Below are 24,542 nucleotides of genomic sequence, written 5' to 3' on the forward strand. Positions count from 1 at the left end.
CCAATATAGCACTTCCTTTTCTCACATGTTTGGAGAATCCACCTTTCCAACCTCCCTCATGATATCGAATGACACCTCCACAACCCGCCATCATATCTGTTTTACTAGCTCCATCTGTATTTATTTTAATAGTGCTCCATGAAAGAGACTTCCACCCATTACACTTGTTTCTGCTCTTCTCACCACCAAATGTTCTATAAAGCAATATGTCTTGTCTATAGTCATCACATCTCTTTAAAATCTACATTATAGGATTGAGAGGCCTCATATAATTATCATTGTGCTCTTCTTGATTTCTCCATGTCCATAGCGCATGACAAGCAATGATCCAAGTATTGATCCACTCGCTATTATTAATGCCAGTGTAGTTGAGATTTATGCTTATCCAGTCTTCAATATTAACCGTGAAAAAATCAGTCATAATATCACTTGCAACCAGACTTTGCCACACCTGCATACTCTTGTTGCAGTCACGCAAGGCATGGATACTAGTTTCGCAAATAGCTCCACACAATTTGCAAACTTCACTTCCAAGACCTTTCTTGTTCTTGCTGTAATTTGTGAGAATGCGATCATGTTTTAGTAACTATAAGAAGCTGTTACATCTCTTCGGAACCGAAGCCTTCTAGATTTTAATCCAGTCGCCATCTGCAGTCGCAAAGTTGTACCCTTCAAGAGTGTAGTATAACTACCTATTTAGTTGTACCTTAAACAAATGAAGAGAAAATAAAAAAGAATCAGGAAATGCAATTTTTTTTACCGAATGTGTATGAAAGGAAGCACTTGGATTGAATGGATGTTGGGAAGTGATTGATAAAACACTTGCATTGAATGAAGTAAAAAAATTTGAATAGTGACTTGAGAAATGGTAGATTTTGGGGTATTAGATAAGTGACTAATCTGGTATGTTTTGCTGGAAATGAGGAAGAGAGAATGTCTACGCGTATTTGACTCAAAACCCGTCCGTCTAGAGGTATATTTTTGTACTTTTAACAAAAATGTATCTCCATATTAATTTTTAGCAAAACGAGGATGTACCTCAATTATAGATGGATAGGATGTAGATGAGATGCGTCCAAAAATACATTTTTAAATTTGAAAATCATATTTAAGTCTTTTACAAAAATGTGTGAGCACCGCTAAGAATGCAATAAGTAGTCCCCTTGTATTTTTGAGTTATTAAATATAATTAAGGTCAATTAACATAAATAAATTTAAGTTTCTTAATGTTAAAAACATTATCAGCATAATTGTATATTCAATCATAATATGAAACAAAAGGAAAGAAGATGATAATACATTTCAATATTTCATTTCATTACAAATATTTGATTGAGCTAATGACCAAACACTCACAAGAAAGGGTACTTGTGCATTATAGTACTTCTATTTTTATTCAGAAAATTATTCTCAATTTTACCTTAATATAATACCTAAGTGAGTCTCTTAGGACAACATTATTTAATTTACTACATTATACTACTACTTAAGTAACAAATTTATTAGCAATCTCAAGGAGAGACAAAGAAAGTTCTTGAGGTTTAGAAAGCATAGGCATATGATCAGCTCCATCAATCACCTTCAGAACATCAATCCCAGCATTTTGGATCATCCATTTTTGATAATCTAGTGGAATTGCCAAGTCCTCATTGCCAATAATACAAGCCCCTGGAACCGATTCATATCTCTCTTTAGAGAGATTCTCTACCTCAGATAGATCCTCAATAAAAAGTGACCCTGTCCTTCTTAAAATCTTCACTAACTCCAAATCCTGCATAATACAAGAACTTATTTATTCACATGCATGCTTTGCAAGAAACTATTTATATAAAGATATAAAACATAAGTACCTCTTTGGAGCATAGTTGAAAGATTTTAGTTGAGTAGTTGATGCCAGTAAGTACTCCCATTTTTCTTCCATCAAATGAAATCTCAGTGTCTAACCATCCACTCATTGGATATCTCTCAATATACTATCCATAAATAATCATGCAAAAATTAAACAAAAACATTAGTAATTGTTAATTCATCGTATAAATGATAATACAAAAATAAATCTTTACCTGTTGAAGTACATATAGTGGTTGATGTAGCGTATCAGGAATAAAAGCTGCTATGAAAATTCCAACAGCAATTTTTTCTGGGAATTTTTCCATTGCAAGAGCTATACTCATTCCACCAAAGCTATGTCCCACAAGAACCACTTTTTCATTTGAATCAAGTGAGGCTAAAAACTCTAACAAAGGCTTAGAATAGTCAGCAAAAGTATGAACATCTTCTATTTTTTGTGTGTTGGTGCCACAAGCTGCAAGGTCAAGTGTTGTGACTTTGTGACCAATAGATTCTAACTGTGGTTTTAGTTTGTACCAACACCATGCTCCAACACAAACACCATGAACCAGAACAAAATGCTTCTGTTGTTTCTGGTTCATATTGAATTCAGACATTATGTTTTATGTACTCACTGAAATGTCTTAGCTTTATATAGGAGGATGGTAAACTGAGTTTAGTAGCTAGCGCTCTTTTCAGCCACTTTTATGGTTGGCATTCTACCCAATTTTACAGTTTGATTTTATTACATTAAATGAATAAGTAAATTATTTAAAACGTGTTATTTGAAGCTACCTCAATACAATTAAATGAATAAATAAATTGTTGAAAACGTGTTATATGAATTGAAGCTAACTCAACACAATTATGTTTGAATGACATGGTTCAAGTCTATTCAAACTTAGCGAGTTTTTAGTTTTGCAGCGATGGAAATTGAATTTAAATGAATTTATTATGTATAATTAATTTTAGTTAAAAGTAAGTAGATGATAAAGTAATTTATATTTTGATAAAGTGAATTTATTATGTAAAATCTTTCAACTTTTAGAAACAACATGGAGCTGTGTAAGTTGTCTGACTTGGGTGCGAATGGACCTCGTTACACTTGGAGAGGTCCGGTTCATCATGGTGGGCAGAGGATTTACGTAAGATTGGACAGGGCGATTGCTAATGAGAATTGAAAATTGATGTTTACGGATGCGCAGGTGAAAGTGCTGTCGCGAGTTGATTTTTCAGACCACCATCCTATTATGATAACTCTGTATAGAAAGAATCATGAGCAGTTTTTCAAGCCTTTTCGCTTTGAAAGTGCCTGGATTGTGGAAAATAATTATGTTGATAGATTGAAAGGTTATTGGAGGAATGAAGATGATCTTATTAAGAATCTCAAGAGAATAGAAGATGATACTATTGATTGGAAGAGCTGTTCGGTCCAACATGTGCAGAAGGTGAAAAAAGAATTATGGCAAGGCTACATGGTATTCAAAAAGGCATACAAAATAATAACAACAACTCAGGGCTGCTGGGAATAGAGAAAAAGCTGCAAGGGGAGTTGAAATTAATTCTGCGCCAAGAAGAACTTATGTGGTTCCTGAGATCCAGGGCGAAATGGTTATGTGATGGAGACCGCAATACGAAGAATTATCACTTGAAGACTGTTGCTAGAAGGAGGAGTAATAAGATTCTCATGCTCAAAGATAACAATGGTATATGAATAGAGGATAGGGATCAGCTCAAAGAGTTGGTAAATGGCTACTACAAAAAGTTATTCAATATTGATAACAATTGGACCTGTTGGACAAATACTAATACAAGCTTCCCTAGACTGTCGGAAGGAGATATTGATATTTTGAATGGTAAGATTAGTAAGGAGGAAGTTAAGCAAGCAATTTTTGATATGAAGCCATGGAAGGCCCCTGGTCCTGATGGCTTTCCTGCGGGTTTCTACCAAAAATCGTGGGGAGTGGTAGGAGATAGCGTTTGTAGTTTCGTTCGCCAATTGTGGGAAGACCCGAGCGAGATTGTGCATGTTAATAAAACTGATATTTGTCTGATTCCTAAGATTGATAACCCGAGCATGGTGGCTCAATTTAGACCAATCTCTTTGTGTAACACTATATACAAAGCCCTGAGCAAGATCGTGGTTGGAAGGATTAAGAGGCATATGGATAAGCTTATTTCTCCTTATTAAACAGGTTTTGTCCCTGGTAGACTTATCCATGAGAACATTATCATTGCTAAGGAGGCCATGCATACAATGGACAAGATGAAAGGGAAAAAAGGTGCGTTTGCAATTAAAGTCGATTTATCTAAAGCCTATGATAAATTGAGTTGGGAGTTTGTTTGGCAAACTCTAAGAGAAATTCAAATTCCGGGAAACATGTTAGATGTCATTATGCATGCAATCACTAGTGTCGAAACTAACGTTAATTGGAATGGAAGTAGAAATGACTTTTTTAGACCGCAAAAGGGTATTCGCCAAGGTGATCCTATGTCTCCTTATTTGTTTGTTATGTGCATGGATAAACTGTCTCACTTAATCGAAGATGAAATAGAGAGTAAGAGATGGAAAGGAATCAAGTTGGGAAGAAATGGAATTATGGTTTCTCACCTTATGTTTGCTGATGATCTTTTGATTTTTGGAGAAGCTTCGGAGAATCAAATTTCGTGTGTTTTGGAGACGCTTGATCGGTTTTGCAAAATGTCGGGCCAGGAGATAAGTCAAGAGAAGACTTGCATTCTTTTTTCTAACAACGTTAACAGAAGCATGCAAGTTAAACTTAAACGCATGACGAAATTCAGACATGTAAAAAGCTTTGGCAAATACTTGGGCGTGCCATTAAGTGGGAAAAGGCTGAAGAGTCAGGATTTCCAGTATATTGTGGATCATGTGGCTGCTAAACTTAGCTGTTGGAAGAAACACAGTTTGGCCCTAGCAGGGAGACTCACGTTGGCTAAGAGTGTAATTGAAGCTATACCTCTTTATCCTATGATGACAAATAAACTTCCTCGGTCTTGCATTGATCAAATCCATAAGCTGCAGCGAAATTTTGTTTGGGGGGACACTGAAGATAATAGGAAAATGCATGCTATTTCGTGGGATACCGTTACGCAGCCAAAGTCTCTTGGGGGTACGGGATTGCAGGATCTTAATATTGTGAACCAAGTGTGTTTAATGAAGCTAGGTTGGAACATGATTAATCACTCAAATGATCTCTGGTGTAAAGTATGGAGAAGGAAATATAATAGCCAAGAAGATACTGCTAGTCTGAATTCTAGATGCACATACTCCAGCTTATGGAGGGACGTGGTTTGAACGTTACCGCTCATGAAATCTGCAGGATCTTGGTTAGTTGGTGATGGTACGACTATCAGGACGTGGGAAGACAGTTGGATTGGCCAGGATTTTCGGTTGATTGATCATATGGCTACAATCCCAGGACATCTTATAAATGCTAAAGTTTGTGATCTTGTTACTCAGGATGGTGATTGGGGTTTCAATTTGATGGAAAGTTGGATGCCGATTCATCTGATGGAAAAAATCAAAGCTTGTGTGCCGCCAAGCTTGGACCATATTACTGACGTTTTTTGTTTTGCAGGAACGGGTAACCAGGAGTTTTCGATCAAGGAAATGTTTAAGACGATAGCAGGCCATAATGCAGAAATGGTGGATAGAGATTGGAATTTGATTTGGAAAGCTTCGGTGCTGGAGCGCTGTAAGAGTTTTGTGTGGCTGCTCAAGCATGACCGGTTGCTTACGAATTTCAGTAAAAGTAGGAAAGGTCTCGGAAGTGCGGGGTGTAAGCTTTGTGGAAACGTTTGCGAAACTACTATTCATGCAATGCGTGATTGCAATAAGTGCATATCGGTTTGGATGAGCCTGGTTCCAAATGATCTTCGGGGGGCTTTTTTCAAAGCTGAGTTAGGGGTTTGGATCATCATGAACCTCAATTACAATGGCGGCAGTAATCTTAATTGGAGAAGCACATGGATCATAACTTGTCATGCCCTTTGGTCGTGGAGGAATCTTGAAGAGCACAATACGGATTATACGAGACCTCCGGACCCTATAGTGCACATTCTTCAGCAAAATGAGGACTACAAGAAAGCCGTGCGGTTGTTCAAAAGTCACAGCGAAGTTGAGAATGTCAACAAGTTTATAGGATGGAAACCCCCGTCTAGTAAAATGGTTAAATTAAACACTGATGGATCTTGCAATTCGGACAATGTTGCTGGGTGTGGAGGTATATTGCGTGATCATAATGGAAACTGGAAAGGAGGATTCTCCAAGTTTGTGGGTAGTTGCAGTGCTCTAATGGCTGAATTTTGGGGTGTTTTAGAAGGGATAAAACTATCAAAAAATCTAGGTGTTAATCAGTTGGAAATCAATGTTGATTCCTTGATAGTTGTCCAAGCCATTGAAGAAGGAAAGGTGGGAACAGTCGAGTGTGTTACTATCCTTCGGCGAATCATGGATGTTTTGGCCACTTTTGAAGTTGTAGTGATCTCTCATGTATACAGGAACTCAAATTCTTGTGCCGATTGTTTGGCTAAGCGTGGTTGTTTGCAGAGGAAGTTTGTCATCTACAAGGAGCTTCCGCAATTCTTAAGGGATTTTGTAGAGTTAGATGCTAAGGGAATTGTTTCCCCTTTTGTTGAGTTTGTGTAGTTGCTTTCTTTTTTTGGGCTTTAGCCCTCCATCTTATAAAAAAAAATCGATTTTAATTAAATTGAATTAAAGATAAAGGGATTTATATTTTAATATAATAATATATAAGTATGTTAAATAATAAAATTAAACATAGAAATCACATTTAAACTAAAAGAGTATGATTCATTTCAAAACATCATGGAAAAGACCTTGCTACTTCTTGGCAAAGGTTATATCAACCTTGGACAAAGTGAGATTTGAATGACGCCTTGTGCTATTTATTAGGAGGAACATGTGAGATGGGAGAAGAAGCACACAAATTAACATTGGGTAGGTTGACATTCACCCACATCCCCTTACGAGGGTATTCCAATGACATGTCTTTTACTCTTCATCTTAAAGGAAGCACAAGCAAAAGATGTCTCGAGCTTCGGTGAAGGTGATTGTTTTGTTTATAAATGTATACCATTATTTTCATCATATGAGGTAGTTACGAGTGTTGAGAAAGAAGGAGTTTAACAAATATCAAATGTTAAATAATGATTTTATCTTTTGTTAGAAGAATCGGTGATATAAAAACTTTTTTTTTCATATAACCTTTCTTGTGAAGTTCAACTCGTACGAATCATAATTCATCGTTTTATATACAAGTGTTAATTTCAACCCACTTGCAATTAAATACAAACATTTTAAATATAATATAATCAATTCGTTGGCATATATGACATCCATTTTAGTGTTTTGGATGCACTCCTATCTTTAGAAGCTCTTTCATTAAACCAATTTATAAATTTTTTGTTATGCTCTGTCAACATCCTTTTTTTCTCATCTGGGAGAATTTTCTCTCGATAAGTCTTTTGTGAGCTGATAAGTTAGGTTTAACTTCATCAACATTATTCAATATATACAAATATGCTTGAAGAACTACATCTTGAGCCTTTGAGTTAACATTTAAATCTTGAGTACCTTTACCTTCATTTTTCCATCGTGACGAGACTTGAGAATTCCTATAGGGTCTAATTTTGAAAAATAGTTTGAACAAAATTCAATAGCTTATTCTGTGATGTACCTTTCAACGACCGAAACTTGGACAATGATGATTGTTCGTATAACATTTAAAGATCTCCAGGTATCGCTCTATTTAATATATCCACCTTAATTAAACTAGACCACAATTCTAATCTCCCTAACTAGATGAACAATTAATTGAGCCACAATGTCAAAAAATGATGGAGGAAAATACATCTCCAATTAACAAAAGATAATTGAAGCCTCATGTTCCAATTCATCTAAATTTCATGGATCAATTATTTTATTACAAATAACAATGAAGAATGAGTATAAAACCTAGTTGTAGTTTATCTTACATTTTATGGCAAAGTGCCATGAATAGCCATTGATAGAAGTTGTTGCATCAAAACATCTATATCATGATATTTGAAACCAATAAATATGAGATCTTTCAATAATATAAGTTTCTTGATATTTGATGAGTACTTCTGAAAAACTTTGATAATCAGCAAACACTCACAAAGACTTTTTTTCTTTTCTACAGAGTGTTACATGCTAGGGGAAAATATGTTCTTCTATATTTGCTTTAGGGCTAACTCTTGCCTTGAATGTTGACTAATCAAAATATCACACATATTTGTATCCACATGCATCACAATACAGTAATTAAATGTTAGAATTTTAGAAATAGATCTTGTAGTTATGTTAAATATTTAATTGAGATGTTTAATTTTTGAAATATTTAGGCTAAATTACAGTTTTGGTCCCCCTATTTTAGTGTTTTCACGATTTTAGTCCCCCTGTTTTGTTTTTAAACACTTTTGGTCCCCCATCCCCACTTTGGCTACCAAAAACGCCTATGTGGCACTTTTTAAATTACGTGGCATGCTTCTTTCATTAAGGTCAAATGCCAGGTCATTTCACCAACAAATAATAAAAAGTAGTAGTAATTTATGTTTATTTATTTTATTGTTTTATTTAAAAACAAAACACAGAAGAAGAAAGTAGGTATGTTTTCTTCTTTTGATTTCATATGCAGAAATGTCTTCTTCTAAGTCTAAGCCAGAGGAGAAGTTTTGTTTTAGGTATGTTGTTAACTGGAAATTTTTCTATTAATTCATGTTTATAGTATATTGATTATTTGCTGAGATTTTGCTGAACTGAGAGTTTGTTGTCGTTAACTGAGGGGTACTTTGTTGCTGAAATTTTGCTGCTCATTCATGTTTATAATATTTGGAAGTTTGTTTTAGGTATGTTGTTAATTGTTTGTTTTTTTGTTATAGGCCTGCTGAAAAAAGTGTAGTTAGGTTAAGGATTAATCATGGGGGGTACTTTGTTCTGTATCCTTGTAAGATTTATGTTAATGGAAAGGTAGAAGAACTGAATTGGGAATTTGATGTGGATTATATGTGTTATATGGACTTTATGAAGGTTATAAATGAGTTGGGTTATGTAAAAATCAAGGGCATGTGGTATCATCACCCAAAGTTATCGTTTGAGCGTGGGCTAAGACCTCTTGACAGTGATGCAGATGTGTTGAAATTTGGGGAAGACATGAAGGGCTACGATATTGGTAATATCTATGTTGAGCATGTAGTAGATGAACCCGAAGTTTTAACTGAAGAAGAAGCAAGAGAGTATGTTGAAGTACATATGGAAGAAGTGAATGTGGAAGAGAGGGAAAAGGTAAATATGGAAGAGAGGGAAGAAGTAAATATGGAAGGGAGGGAAAAGGTAAATATGGAAGAGAGAGAAGAAATACATATGGAAGAGAGAGAAGAAATACATATGGAAGATAGGGAAGAAGTAAATATGGAAGGGAGGGATGAAATAAACGAGGAAGAGAGGGAAGAAATAAATGTGGAAGATAGGGAAGAAGTAGTAAATGAGGATGAAAGTGAGGAAGACGAAGATTATGTGCAAGATGAGAAAGATGATTTGGGTGATAGTGAGGATTTTGTAAATGATGACTTAGTTGAGGATGATTGGGATTGGACACACGAGGTACCAAGCCACACATTTACACAAGAAAACAACGATGTAACCCAAGTCTCCTCAACCCAAGAACCAACCAAAGCATCTGATTTTCAATAAGCCTATGATGTTGAATCAGATGAACTTGATACTCCTCGAGGAAGTGAGGACGAAGGTGATGAACCTACTTTTCCGAAGTTTAAAATGCCCGAAAGTGGGGATCATGTGAGATTTGAGCTTGGAATGTCATTTGCCTCAAAAAGTCTTATTAGAGAGGCAATGAAGTCATTTGCAATGGAAAAGATAAAAAACCTACATATCACGAAAAACGATAGGAAACGAGTTGTTGTTAGGTGTGATAAGGACTGTCCCTTTTACATGAGATTTAGTAAAAGGGTAGCGAACGAATACTGGCAGTTGGTGAGCATGACTGATGATCACACTTGTCATAGGACTGCTAAGAATAGGCAAGCTACAACAGAATGGTTGGCTAAGAAATTTATACCACTCTTGAGACATACACCTGAAATGAGGCCAAAGGGGTTGGTTGCAGAGTCACTTGAAAAGTGGAGTGTGAAGTTGTCATCGGCACAAGCATATAGGGCCAAAACAAGAGCATTGGAACTAATACATGGTGCTGAGACTGAGCAATATGCATATTTGAGAAATTATGCCGAGGAGCTCAGAAGGTCTAATCCTAATACCACTGTCATAATCAAGTGTGGTATGTCTGATGTTGGACCTGTTTTTGAGAGGATATACATATGTCTGGAGGCCTGTAAAGCAGCATTCGCATATACCTGCAGGCCTTTGATTGGTCTTGATGCATGTTTTTTGAAGGGTGAGTACGGTGGTCAGCTAATGGCGGCAGTGGGAATGGACGGGAACAATCAGATTTATCCAATTGCTTATGCTGTGGTGGAAGCCGAGAAAAGAGACTCATGGAAGTGGTTTCTGGATCTTTTATTAGCAGATCTGAACAAGATTTTTCCAAGGTCTTATGGTTTTATTTCAGACCAACAAAAGGTTGATATCTTACTTTTTTTCATTATTTATTTCCTTTTTTATTATGTTGTACAATATTAACATTGTTGTATTATGATAGGGCTTGGTGCCAGCTATTGCTGAGTTGGGGCAGAATGTAGAACACAGGCTGTGTGTTAAGCACTTGTACGGAAACTGGAAGAAGAGGTACCCTGGCACACGTATGAAAGAGTTACTATGGCAAGCAGCTAGGGCAACCGTAGTTCCAGATTGGGAAAGAGCCATGAAAAAAATTGAACTTATCGATCCAGCTGCTTGTAAAGACATGAAGGACATTCCGGCTGCCATGTGGAGTAGGTCTGCATTCCGCACTTACAGTCATTGTGATTTGCAGGTAAATAACATGTGTGAGGCGTTCAACATGGCTATATTGGAGTATAGAGACAAGCCCATCATCACTTTACTCGAAGGTATAAAGCATTACATTACAATAAGGATAGTGAAGCAGAAAAATCTCATTACTCGATTCAGAGGCAATATTTGTCCTAGGGTGGAACAAACTATTGAAAGATTGAAGAAACAAGTCTAATGATGAGCCCAATTCAAGCAATGTGTTACCTAGAATCTTGACAACTGTCAAGTGCAAAAGCTGTGGGAATTTTGGGCACAATTCAAGGACGTGCAAGGGAAAGACAGCGGCGGATCGACAGTTGCCCAAAGGAAGTAATAAGACAAAGAAGCAGACGAAAGCATCATCATCAGAAAATACCAGAACAAAGAAGCAAAAGAAGTTATCAACCGATGAAGCGCCTACTGTTTTGACACAAGGATCGCAGGCGCCTCTAACACAAGAAATAACTAGATAGGAAATCCTTTTGGCCAATGTAATAGATAGCAACTAGATAGGAAATCCTTTTGGGCAAATGTATTTAAGCAATGCAGCTTATAATTATTTTGGATCTTACATTAAGCAGCTTACAGTTATTTTGGAAATCTTGTTTTGAAAGTTATTTTGGATCTTACATTAAGCAATGCAGCTTACAATGCAGTTTACAGTTACTGTCAGTTTTGGATCTTACATTAAGCAATGCAGCTTACAATTATTTTGAAATATGTCCATTATTTTGAAATTGAACCATGTATTGAAATTGATCCATTATTTTGAATGCATTTTTGGATCTTTCATTAAGCAATGCAGCTTACAATTATTTTGAAATTTAACCATGTAATTGAAATTGATAATACAGTAAACGGATCTTTCATGTACTGATAATTTTTTGAACCATAAGAAATAGAGCCATGTATTGATAAGCAATCTAATCAGTATAGTACCATTTTGAAATAGATGAACTTGAATTGATAATTTTGAGAACCATGTACTGATAATACATTATCCATAGAACCATGTATTGATAATACATTACACCTATATTACATAATCATTACACTAGCAATACATTATCCAACCAACAATACATTATCCAACCACAATTTTTAGCAGCAACACTAATATCAGAACCCAAGACAAAACCAAAAATGTAACTAAAAATTTGACTTTCTTTTTCAACTTGTCATCAGTCTTCTTTATCAATAATTCCTTCTTCAAATTGTTAACTTTCTTCAATAATGAGTTGATGACCTCATTTGAACGTTCTTCCAGTTGCTCATCGTACCACTCAAAATATGCACATCCTTTCCTTCCTTGTAACTGTATAACACACACCATTGCTCAGTGATTGAGAAAATTAAAACATTTATACAAGGACGAAAAAAATTAGGGATTTTGAATTACCTTGTATAACCCACAACCATAGAACCTTCGACCTGGATTCTGAGATGTCCAAGAAGTAACCAGGGGGCGTCCAACCCACAGTAACACTGCAGTCTTCTTCTCCTAGAATGAGATAGGTTGCTTGAAATGCTAAATGCTTCAGATGCCATAGGAATGATGGATTGCAATGAAACACAGAAGAAGAAAGTAGATGAGTGAGTGTGTGCCACCCTTAAACCCTGAAAAACACGATGAAGAAGAGACAGAGGCGCAGCTTCTTAGCTCTGAAACCCTAGCACTCTCAAACACACGAAGAAGAATAGGAATGATGGATTGCAATGAAACACAGAAGAAGAAAGTAGATGAGTGAGTGTGTGCCACCCTTAAACCCTGAAAACACGATGAAGAAGAGACAGAGGCGCAGCTTCTAAGTTCTGAAACCCTAGCACTCTCAAACACACGAAGAAGAACATGTTTTCTTAAATAACCAATTTATAATTAATATTTATAATTTTAATATTTAATTATAATGACATGGAAAAAAAATAAACGAAAGAAGCATGCCACGTAATTTAAAAAGTGCCACATAGGCGTTTTTGGTAGCCAAAGTGGGGATGGGGGACCAAAAGTGTTTAAAAACAAAACAGGGGAACTAAAATCGTGAAAACACTAAAATAGGGGGACCAAAACTGTAATTTAGCCAAATATTTATTTAGTTAATAAAATGTTACAGTAATTGATAAGATATAATTTATTAGAATGAAATAATTATTTAAGAATGGTCTTATTACCAGTAGAGAATTGCTTAGACGTCATAATAATTAGAATAAGGGTGTAGAAGCTAGAGAAAAGGTGTATAGATCAATTGGAATTTTGGAATTGATTTTAATAATAATAAGACAGTATTACCATTGGAATATATTTGGTTAACGTTAAAGGAAGGTGTGAGTCAGAATTAGAGTATGATAAAATTCACAAAAAGTTGATAAGCGACTGGGAAGAAATTTCAAAACGTGATTGCATGGAGCTTAAGGGTGGTCAAGGGAACTTGAAGAATTTTGTGAAAGTTTCATTACGGGGTAGGTGAAATACTTTATAGTATGGTGATAATTAATTGGGCAATAGGATGGTGAGGGTCCCTTACCCTCCTATCAGCGCCATGGATTTTTATGCGTTTTTTCTTAAGTTTTTGTATGCTATGATCCCTTTGGTCAAATGGGAAATGTTTTCTGTTTGAGATCATAATAGATGTGTGACCAGATGGGATTTGGGATAAATCCCATTTGGCCATTGTGTGTTTATCTATACAATAATGATTTTGTGTTTTGGGACCAATGAGGATTTGGACAAAACCCCTTTGGTCACTATAATAGACTGTATGCATTTGATGGTGTGATGTAAGTGTTAATAATAATGGCATGTAATTTTTGGTGCAAAAATATGTTGTTTGATGATTTCTGGTGTTTTTGGCGTGGTGATAGTGTATCGATGTAATTAAAAATTTCATTGGGAACCTAATGTATGTAATTCTTCTTCTCTGTGAAACAATCATAAATAACATATTTATTTCCCAAAAATGACCGAAAACCACCATTTTTCTCTTCAGAAAAACTTATTTTTCCCAAGAAAAGTAAAAAAACTAGGACTTAATAAAAATTTTGAAATTTTCTGCGGGGTGGGGGCCATGCGACAGAGCTGCGGCACCCGCAATTACAGGGATCGTGTTTTCGAAAATCAAGCTTGCGGCATCCACTGGAAAATCAATCCGCGCGGCAGAGTTTCAAAATCATCCGCGTTTAGCGGCAGGGGCGTACGGCCGCCTAGAGATTGGGATTCCGCGGAAGCGGCAGTCTTGCAGCTGTTTTGAGTCCGCTGCATTTTTCTCCAAATCCGAGTTCGAGGACTTTTTCACCGACGATTATGAAATTTTTGACATTTTAAGCTTTCAGGTTACCTTTGGATCATTTTCGAACCAGAATGACAACCCTTAAGATTTAGTAGAGTTATCACTCGTGAAGGTTACTCTTGGAACCCTTAGAACCTTTTAAATAATTTTGGATGCGTTTGAGATTGATAATTGGTGAACAAACTGTTTTCTTTTAATTAGTAGTCTGGTGACACTATTTTGGTGGCCTATTTTGTGGAAATGCTTGGTTCCTATATGGAACCAATTTTTGGTGATTACCGTTAAAAATGACTTTTTGGTGACTAGTGTTACACATGATTTTTGGTGATAAATGTTGAATCGACTCTTGGTGAAATGCATGTTTGTTTGTCTAGATTATCATGCATGCATATATTTGGGATATATGCAGGACTTCGGTCCGATGGTGGCCTCATATTCATTTGGTGGAATCGTTGGTTCAATTGAGGGACCAGAGGTGGGACTCAGATTCATTGGTAGAAACGTTGGTTCAGGTGAAGGACCAGAGACCGTGGACAAATATGTAACATACCTCTGATATACAAAAACTTAGTACGACATGCATATAGATGGAGAAGTTGGTTCATTTAGCATTGCATATGATGTGAAATATGAATGTGCTTATGATTGCTTTTATGTTTTCAAAATTAATGCTCTATTGATCTTTATTTTATCATCCTGTTGTTGATTTTCACCGTTATTATTACAAGGTGTATTCTCACCCCTTTCTTTATTTTTGTTGGATGTTCTTGTGAAATTTTGTACATATAACCGGCATGAGTGATAGCTTGTGAGTTTGGAAGATGGTTTTGTGGCTCTCTTTGCATTTAGTTCAGAATAATGCTCTGATTCTGTAACACCGGAGAATGAGGCGTATATGTTTTTATTGAGATGTGGTTGAAAATTTATTTCCTTGACTAATGATTTTTTTAAGGTTACATTATATTTTTCTGCTGCGAGTTAGTTGAAGTTGCATGAATAAATTATGTATGTTTGGTGAAGTAAAATCCTATGTATGTGTTTTATCTTTAAAAAATAAGTTTTCGGGTTTTAGGTGTTACAACTTCCCACATCTCGGGCACTCATTCAGTTTTCATACTCTTTAATGTAAAATATGAAATCACTATGATATGAATGTATTTTGACTTAGTCCAAACCCACTAGACATAATTATGGTTCAACAACATGTTTCCTTCTTGAAGCATGTCTTTAAAAAAATCAACCAACTCAGTGAAACTTTTATCCATCCCTCCATTTTTTGTGTTCAGATTAAACAATCTTCCTTGTCATTACTTAAGTATCATACACATGAACTCTCCTAAAAGAATATTTTCCAATATCACGGATCATATCATCTATTTGATCATCTATATCGTCATCAACTTCATCTCTATGTGATGCAATTTATTTTCACTTTACCATGCCACATCCATGTTGTACAATTTTTACAAATTTCATCATATCATATATCATTGAATATTTTTTCCATTCCATAGTTTTTTTTGTATTCCCTCATATTTTACAAGGACAATAAAAAATTCATTTATATTCGCGAATGTTTCTTTCTACGAATTCAAAGATATTGAACCACTCCATTCTCTGACTCACCACTTAATATATATTGCCTTTCATCCAACTACAATCGATAATTACGTACCTTTTGAAAATAAAATTAAAATCCTACACAAATTAAGCATGTGTTTTAAAGGAAAACTTTTCTAAGTTCAAACCTTTGCTAAGTCACATGGTAATAAATCTGCACATACATAACCTACTCGTTTTAACAACCTTTAAGAAAGATATCAAGACTTTGATAAGTTAACACAACAACAACATCATCAACGACAACAACCAATATCATCAACGACAATAGCATTAGCAATAGCAACAACAACAACAACAACAACAACAAGATAATCATGAATAACACCAACAACACCACCACCACCAACAACAACAACACTGCACCACCACCAACAACAACAATAACATCACCACCACCACCACCAACAACATCACCAACAACAAAAAAATAGCAACAACAACAACAACAATAGTGGTAACAATAATGACATGAACAACAACAACAATATTGTTGGGAGTTAATGATGTGTTTTGGAAAAAACATTGCTGGGAGTTTCCTCTCAGTTGATCTTAAAATCCAATGGAATGAGTGGTAGTATTCCACTGAGAAGTAAATCAGGGCATCATTCCAAACGAAATAAAGTCATAAGTATAAGTAGTTGGGATATGAAGCATGTCTTTGAGGAATTTTTCCCCTCAGTTGTCTGCCTAAAAGAGAAAATAGATTAAAAACAATAGTGAACGATAAGACATATCCCTTACAACATCAATAAAATTAAAACCAGACCGATCATTAAGTCGGTGAAGCTATGAGTTTAAGGTTTAAAGATTTGATTACAGTTGAATCATTGTTTAATCGGATTTAATTAAATAAATATACTTTAAATTTAAAAATATAGTATTTTTCCCGAAAAATATATAGTTTTATTCAGAAGCTAATAGAAACAAATATTAAACATAAGTCTTAGGATATTGTATATTGTAATGTATACTTAGGTTTTCAATAAGTGAATTTTGTTTTTTTCTTCTTTCTTTTGATTTAAGCATATAATAAAACTCAAACTCACTAAAAACAAAAAGTCCTAATAAGGCACAAACATAACAGAAATGTGTACTATGACCCAAACATAATAGAAAAACCTACAATTTATCCTCTATATTTATTTTAATTTTTAAGTGAGGCAACTAACACATCTATTTTCTCTTGTTTTTTATTTTCCGTCTCTCTTGAAACAACTTGCACTTTGGGTCTCTTCTACTTTCTAAATTGTTTTTTGGACCTCAAACAACTTTATTTATATAACAAAAAATTGTTGTTTTGATTTTGTTTTTCTATTTGTCATTTTAACTTTTATTACCGGTTCTCATGTATAGCGAGGTTGAACCATGCCTAACCAGTAAACCACCGCTTTTCATGATATTGGGAAGTTTTTATCCGGTTATGCGGTTTCTAAATCAATTTTTATCAAAACAGCTTTTAAGTTTAATTAAGTGGCACTTGCTGTGGTTCCTGGTTCAACCGGCTGATCCGGTGTGGTTTTTATTATGTTGCTTACAACATATTACTATTGACCATTTTTTTTGGGTTGCAATATCTTCTCAATATAATTAGATATAGGTTTTTCAATGTTGTCAAACAAGGAAAATAATAAATCATTGAATGTTTTCCTTGATGAAAACATTGAGAAATTATTCCTAAAAGGCAACTACAACAATACAACAACAAAAAAACAACAGTAACAAAAAAGATGAGTTAGGTTTATGGAAAAAGTGAAAGAACATGGTGCTTTATATATAAAACTATGGTAACCTTTCCCCTCAGTTTTACTAAGTAAACGAGGGGAAAGATTATTTATTTTTAATCTTAAAATATAAAAAAGAACGCGCCATTTTCATTATAAAAGAAATAAGAAATTGAAGTTATTGGGAATCTAAGCTTATCCCCGAGGGACTTTTCCCCTCATTTCTTATGACAATCGATGTAATGTGGTTTACTCTTTAATTAAAAATTAAAATAAAATAAGGGCGGCTTCTAGATTATATATTACCTCGGTTGTTTAGTGAATGTCACAGGTTAATATATTTTAAATTAGAGAAGATATGATCAAATCTCGAGCCAAATGGAGAAAAACACCAAAGACTTAAAGCACAAGTTATATATAAATTCGTTAGAAAAGTATGTCTTGACCAATGAATCCAGAATAGAAGAAAATGGTATGCACCATCTGAGTTAAGTCGTTGGACGAATAGATCCTCAACAAGCAAAACTAGAACGTAAAATATGGGATGGAAAATAGGAAAATTAAGTTTGGAAAATTGTAGCTCGTCTTGTAAATTAAAGGCAATTCAGAAGGCTATTTTGAATATAACTTTAATGCAAAGGAACCTAAAATATTACTTTTTTGGGTGAGCCACCCATCGCCTAACGAATGAGGATAGAACTTGAAACCTAGGTCTTGGCCATGGTTTATGATATATATATATATTAGACTAGGTCATATATTTCTATTACAATCTCAATGAGAGAGAAAGAGAGAGAGCTTGACTATTTATCAAGCTGAAGGAATGTCGAAGTCGAGGAGCTAAAGATTGAGAAATCAACCAAATATGGTTATACTTCTACACCTTCTATCTTACTACCATATTAATCTTTATTTTAAAGAAAATCCAAAAATAAATTACTAAAAGAGAAAACATGATTTAGATTGTTGTATCATGGTGGATTAAAAAGTTTTAAGGTAACTATAAGAATATATTTTAAACCATTATTAAAAGTTAAAAGAAAGGAATAACATTGATTCCACTTAAAGTAGCCACTAAATAAAAGAAATAAATACAAAAAAATCATACACACACCTCAATAAACCAAAACAAACTAAAAGATACATTACATGTAAAAGAATGCACATTTTGTTCAAAACCTTCAAAGAAAAGTATCAACAATAATACATATTGATAGGAAATTTATGTATTCATATGTTTAACAAAGCATCATTAAATGATAAAAGGAGATATAGGTACTAATTTTTTTACAATCTTCAATGATAAGCCAACCTATCTCAAGGTACAAAAGAAAATAAGAGGAACTAAACTGATTGACTAGATCCTACAGTTTTATTGTTTTTTCTTGTTGTGGGGGTGCTTGTGTATAATGCTGAAAAAAATATCTATTGGATGTGCCAACTTCTAATATCCATTGTTGATTGAAGTTGTTGTTTGGAAATTTCCCAAGTGTTGGTTGGTTATCTACACAATTTACTTATGCATCAGCTGGGGGGGGAAAAGTTCAGTTGGATGATTCTCAAAATGCAATATGTTAGCTTAATTGAGGGAATATGTAGTGATTTTAAAAAAACTTAAAATGTGGCGTGCCAATGGTTTACACCTCAGTTGTTTTGTTAGCTGAGGTGAATATTTTTTCATAAAATGTATTATTTGTAATAGTGGCATATCCTTCAATTGCTGTGGTGATTTAGACAACTGTTTTGTCAGCTCATCCAGTGTTTTTGTTAAGAACTTGTTTTATGCTATAATAACATCATTGATACTCAACTCCATGGTACCACTCATTCTTTGAGAAGAGTTTCTATTATGTTGTCCTTGATGACCATTGAATGCCATTTTTTAATGATTGCAATTGCATCTTCTATGCTCTTAGACATGAGAGAATCCTTAGCAGTAGCATTTGGCCACAACTTTTGTTGTTGTTGTAGTCCATTTCTAAAGAATTGGATCTGTGTAAGTTCATGAAAACTGTGGTTTGGACATCTTCTTAGCATGGACTTGTAACTCTCTCACGTTTCACAAAGAGTTTTAGTTTTTCCTTGGGAGAACATCGCAATGTACTACTACATTTTTGGCCTACGGCCACGCTAAAATTTTCCACAGCTCAGAAACTGTGGCCACATATATAATTTGGCCAGGGTTTTAAAAGTGTAGAATTATGTTATAAAATGTTGAATCCGGAGTATGAAACTGTGGCCTTTACTTCAATTACCACGGTTATACAACTGCGGATATTTTAAGCCGCAAAGGAAAACTGCGGCCTTATAATTTTGACTAAAAACTATGGCCCAAACTCAAAAAATATACGTGCTAGAACTTCCCTCTATTTTTTTAAGTTTCCCTCTCCTCAATTATTTTTTTCTAATTTATTTTAAATACAAAAAAAAACGTTGAAAAGGTAAATACCACATCCCTCTTATCTCCTAAAACCAAAACCCTATTTTCCACCTTCACCCTCCCTCTCAAACTCAATCGCCTCCACCCAAAACCCCTCAGATTCTCTTCATCCCCAAAATGCAGTGGTGACGTAATTCTGGTCAGGGAAGCGTGTCCGGCGGCGTGCTCGATTGGTAGAGGAACAATTGTCGATACAAAGAGACACATGGATCTTGGCGTGGTGGACTCACAGTAGCAACGTTTCTGGTTGTTCTCGCGTGTTTTGGTGAGTTCTCATTTTCTTGAGAGTTTCCCTCTTCTTCTCTTCTGTTCGATTCTGTGTTGCAGAATTGTTGTTGTGTTGGTATTATTGTTGATTGGTGCTCTGTCCTTGCTACTAATTGCTTTCAAAGTAAAGAGTTTTTCATCTTGCACACAAGGTGTTTGATGAAAAGTCTCAACCAAGTTCTTTTAATTTTTGTTCTGTTTCAGTTTGGCTATTGTTTTTTCATACTCATATCAGTTTCATTTGGAATGATATTTGATACATATTTGGTCGGTTCCATTTTTTTTAATAGTAGTAGGAACTATGGTTGGTTCTCTCTTTCTGGTTGCGGAAGATGGCTGTTGCTTCATATCTGCGACTCGCATTGTTTCCTTTGCTCAGAAAAACTTCATACACAAATACTACATCCCTTCTTCGGAATACAAGTTCCGAATATTTCCGCTACTGCTCATCTTCCCCTACTCCCCAATCATATTCATGGCAACCATTTCGTATGAAAAAGGTTGTTATGCGTATAGCCTATGTCGGCACCAATTACCGAGGTCACTTTCTTCTAACCATTCCCATTTTATGCTTTTTCATTTTTTTCAAACACGTCCTCATATAGATTCTTAATCTTGTTTGCTTACGTTTCGTTCAGGTCTTCAAATGCAGCGAGATGAAAATACACATTCAAGTATGTTTCTTTCTCTTCTGTTCTTTCTTTTGTGTTAGTGTTGGGTATGTTGGTAGAATGGTAGTGTTTGATTAAGAAGAAATAAAAGAAGAGTGATTCAGTTTGTAGTTTTTGAGTCTAAGATGTTTGTTAAAATGACGCTCTGATGCGAAACCAAACAGATGCTCAAATTTGAAATATTTACACATCCAACAACTTTATGTGAAATTTAATATAACTAATGTCCATTCTGCTGGTACAATGTAATTCATGTGATTCAGTTTAGCTAGTTTTTTGAATGGACTGTTGCTAAAGTATTATGGTTTCAAAACTGCAGTTGTTGAGAAAGAACTAGAAACAGCGATATTCAAAGCTGGTGGCATCCGCGAAAGTAATTTAGGGGATTTAGAAAAAATCGGATGGTCCAGAAGCAGTCGTACTGACAAAGGAGTAATTCATGATTCTTTTGTTTTCATTTATCTTGCTTTATGCTCTGGTTTTGGTACATATGCATCCAGAATATGATAACTTATTCTATTCTATTTTAATACTGTATGTATCTTAGGTTCACTCTCTTGCAACGATGCTATCATTTAAAATGGAAATCCCAGAAAACGCTTGGAATGGTGACCCTTATGGCTTTTCCCTCGCAAATTATGTTAACTTGTATCTTCCTTGTGATATCAAAGTTATAAGCGTTTTGCCTTCCCAAAGGTAAGGTTTGAAACCAAGTTCATTTGTTCAGTATCATATTATAATCAGAATTTAGAAATGTCGGCATTTTGTCGTGAAAGTTTTCATTTTTAATGATCATTTAGTGTTTATTTATTTATATTTTTACTTTTGTCTTGCATATTCTTACCGAATGACTTCTGAGTTTCTGATGCTCTTTTGTCGTGTTCTCTAATTGTTCGATTTTATGTCTTGGGGCATGAGCTTTGATCCCAGAAAGGAATGCATTTTGCGAAAATATTCTTACCCACTCCCTACTAAAATTATTGGTATTCAAAGCCATTCTAGCAACGATGAAATTGATTACCACCTGTCAGAGTTCAATGATATTCTCAAAGAATTTGAGGTGTAGTTACTAATATTCAAATCCACTTTTTTTTCTTCATATTACCTTATGGGTTTGACATTGTCGCCAATCAATCATAATCGTTTGATCTCGCTAAAAAAATTTGATTTTGAGCATACTGACATTAAAAGTCATTCAAATAATGATTTGTAAGTGATTGACAAATTTGAGACATATTTGGATTTACATATTTGAGACTGTTCTTATGAGACTCTTTGAGAGAGTTCATGGACAACTTGATTAACTCTCCAGAAGATGTCAGGTACCTTCATTACCACGAGATAATCGAACACTGTCTCGGCAGTGATGCTGAAGTCGCAGACCTTTTCAACCGGTTATGCCAAGAGGTTGTGTTTGACATCAATAACAGTTATCTCTCTCCATTATCAGTTATCTCTCTCAATTACTTCAATAATCCTTGGACCGATATCTCTTTTGTGGCTGTTGTTGTTTTGTGGCTACTGACATTTGCACAAACCTATTACAGTGTTTATGGATATTATAGACCAACACAGTAGCGGGTATACAGATAACTTTGAAGGCTTTTTCATTTCACATTTATCATTACAATTTTCTATCATCGATTCTTTCTTAAGTTTGAGATATTTGATATGATAATTTCAATAATGGAGACTAGAAATGAGTGTGGATTTGAAAGGTTGAAGAGTGAAGACTTGAAGTATTTGTTATTTGAATTATTTTGGTACAGAAGATACTGGCTAGTGACTACTACTGTTATACAAATTCTGGTTGTGATGAAATGCTTTTCAAACAACCCAAGCTTAGTTGCATAAAAAGCTTTTATTTTATAGTCTATTACTGTAATTCTTTGTTTATTTTATATTTTTGGGACGGTAAATAATGTCTTTTTGAAGTATAATCTAAATAACTAGTGTGTAAGTTTGCTTATATAGTGACAAAATTTGATTTTACAATGTAAAGTTATATTTATTTGCATACACATCACTAAAAGTGGGTTGGACAATAATTTGTTAATATATATATAATGACATCTTTGTGTAATGGCACAGAAATAAATTGTGGCAAGATTAATGGTTTAGAATGTACAAAATATAACCACGGTTTTAAATCTGTGGTCATAACCAAACCATGGCTATACCTTGAACCAAAACTGTATGCTAAACGTTAAATTGAAACCGTGGTTTTACCATATGGCCACAGTTCTGTAATCATGGCAAATATAAACTGCGGCCTTAATCAAACTACCTAAACCGTGGCCTATAAAAGCCACGGATGTCAAAAAAATGTGGTATATACCAATAAACCGTGGACTATACTTTAGGCCACGCCCGCATATCCCACAGTTGGATTTTCGTGGCCAAACCGTGGCCTCAGTGTTACGCCACGGTTATTTTGCATATAGCCTCGGTTTCTTGGCCGTGGCAGGAGACCTTTTTTTATGTAGTGATGGTTGTCTTTGTTTTCATGAATTTGTTGTGAGGGAAGAATTTTTTCAAGAACTTTTCCTCCAACGCATCCCAATTTTTCATTACCAATGTCAGTTGGTCTATATACCACTCCTTTAATTTTCCAATCTCGGGAATATTGCTTCCTCTTCAGTCTTCGAGACGACTAGCGTCCCAAAATTCTAGCATAATTTCGTGAGTTATGTGTATGAGTCCTCATGGTCTAAACTAGCAAAAGGGTTAGCATTAATAATTTGTAACAATCCCATTTTCATTTTTCGTTTGAGGGACATTCGTTTGGGGTCTAGCTATGCGTATAAGATGTCTTGCACTATTGCGGCGTGACATGTCACCAACATTCTTTTCATTTTTGTTGTTCTTGTTGTTGTTATTGTTGACGTTTTGATTGTTGTTGTTATTATCCATATCAGCTATTGTTCCTTGTTTTGAAACAAAATACTCTTCTAGATCTTGCAATTTAGTTTATAACTTTTCCTTTTTGATCTTACGTGCGGTTCTTTTGATTTCAAGATCGAACAGGAGTTTTTTTGCCAGATCCTTTCCTCACATAAACAAATAATCACAAAACTTGATAAGTTTTTAGTAGGTTAGTGACTTTAAAGAAAATATATAAACTGAAAAATTTTAAAATGATAAAAAATATCGCAATATCTTTAAAAACTAACGTCAGTCCCCGAAAAAACTAAACTTGTTGTGTTTTAAAGGTCGTTAAATTTTTTTTATGATTTTAAGCAAATGGTTGTTTTGAGTTTTTTGTCTGTGAAAATGAAATGATAAAAAATAAATTGAGATTTTGGCAATAATGGTGAGAAAACATTTAGGGGTTAGATTTCATCATCCTTATACTCATGTATAATCATGGGTCAGTAATATGTTATTCTACCAGTTATTAATACTCCCAGTTATTAATAACTTGTTGTGTTTTTAGGGGTTTGACCTTGTATTACTTAATAGAAAATTTCTGGCTTTATTAATCAATACAACAACATTAAGTTCCAACTGTGAATACAAATATCAATGCGCTCTTTCACCAATATCATTATTTGTGCGAATATTAAACCTAGCTCTATCTCTAGACATTAGCATTCAATAAATGGAGACTTTGGATCTTGTAATGACCAGCACGTCTCAAAATATCAAGTCATATCATGAGAACATGTTTCACGTAGCTAATCCGAAACAGTA

General features: G+C 34.7%; 3 protein-coding genes across 3 annotated transcripts; 2 read left to right on the top strand and 1 right to left on the bottom strand.

The window, feature by feature from the left end:
• Positions 1-1,293: 1,293 nt before the first annotated feature.
• On the bottom strand, positions 1,294-2,441 carry LOC131646841 (polyneuridine-aldehyde esterase-like). The gene is made up of 3 exons (XM_058916792.1): positions 2,064-2,441; positions 1,851-1,973; positions 1,294-1,771 (listed from the first exon to the last, which is right to left on the bottom strand). The coding sequence occupies exons 1-3, from the start codon at positions 2,430-2,432 to the stop codon at positions 1,487-1,489; spliced, it is 777 nt and encodes a 258-aa protein (XP_058772775.1). The 5' UTR covers positions 2,433-2,441; the 3' UTR covers positions 1,294-1,486.
• A 7,229-nt stretch (positions 2,442-9,670) lies between these two features.
• Positions 9,671-11,039, top strand: LOC131650058 (uncharacterized). The gene is made up of 2 exons (XM_058919800.1): positions 9,671-10,492; positions 10,572-11,039. The coding sequence occupies exons 1-2, from the start codon at positions 9,671-9,673 to the stop codon at positions 11,037-11,039; spliced, it is 1,290 nt and encodes a 429-aa protein (XP_058775783.1).
• Positions 11,040-20,510: 9,471 nt separating this feature from the next.
• LOC131650059 (putative tRNA pseudouridine synthase) lies at positions 20,511-21,915 on the top strand. The gene is made up of 5 exons (XM_058919801.1): positions 20,511-20,718; positions 20,817-20,852; positions 21,169-21,281; positions 21,397-21,545; positions 21,768-21,915. Exons 1-5 carry the CDS (start codon positions 20,511-20,513, stop codon positions 21,913-21,915), a joined length of 654 nt encoding a protein of 217 aa, XP_058775784.1.
• Positions 21,916-24,542: the final 2,627 nt, after the last annotated feature.

Source organism: Vicia villosa, linkage group LG2 (assembly GCF_029867415.1).
Source record: "Vicia villosa cultivar HV-30 ecotype Madison, WI linkage group LG2, Vvil1.0, whole genome shotgun sequence".
NCBI lineage: Eukaryota > Viridiplantae > Streptophyta > Magnoliopsida > Fabales > Fabaceae > Vicia > Vicia villosa.

Coding starts and splice junctions, on each gene's coding strand:
- LOC131646841 (XM_058916792.1), bottom strand. CDS start 2,432: ATGAACCAGAAACAACAGAAGCATTTTGTTCTGGTTCATGGTGTTTGT. Junction 1,974..2,063: donor CACTATATGTACTTCAACAG/GTAAAGATTTAT, acceptor ATTTATGGATAG/TATATTGAGAGATATCCAAT. Junction 1,772..1,850: donor TTCAACTATGCTCCAAAGAG/GTACTTATGTTT, acceptor TGTATTATGCAG/GATTTGGAGTTAGTGAAGAT.
- LOC131650058 (XM_058919800.1), top strand. CDS start 9,671: ATGCCCGAAAGTGGGGATCATGTGAGATTTGAGCTTGGAATGTCATTT. Junction 10,493..10,571: donor TTATTTCAGACCAACAAAAG/GTTGATATCTTA, acceptor GTATTATGATAG/GGCTTGGTGCCAGCTATTGC.
- LOC131650059 (XM_058919801.1), top strand. CDS start 20,511: ATGGCTGTTGCTTCATATCTGCGACTCGCATTGTTTCCTTTGCTCAGA. Junction 20,719..20,816: donor TGTCGGCACCAATTACCGAG/GTCACTTTCTTC, acceptor CGTTTCGTTCAG/GTCTTCAAATGCAGCGAGAT. Junction 21,282..21,396: donor GCAGTCGTACTGACAAAGGA/GTAATTCATGAT, acceptor TATGTATCTTAG/GTTCACTCTCTTGCAACGAT.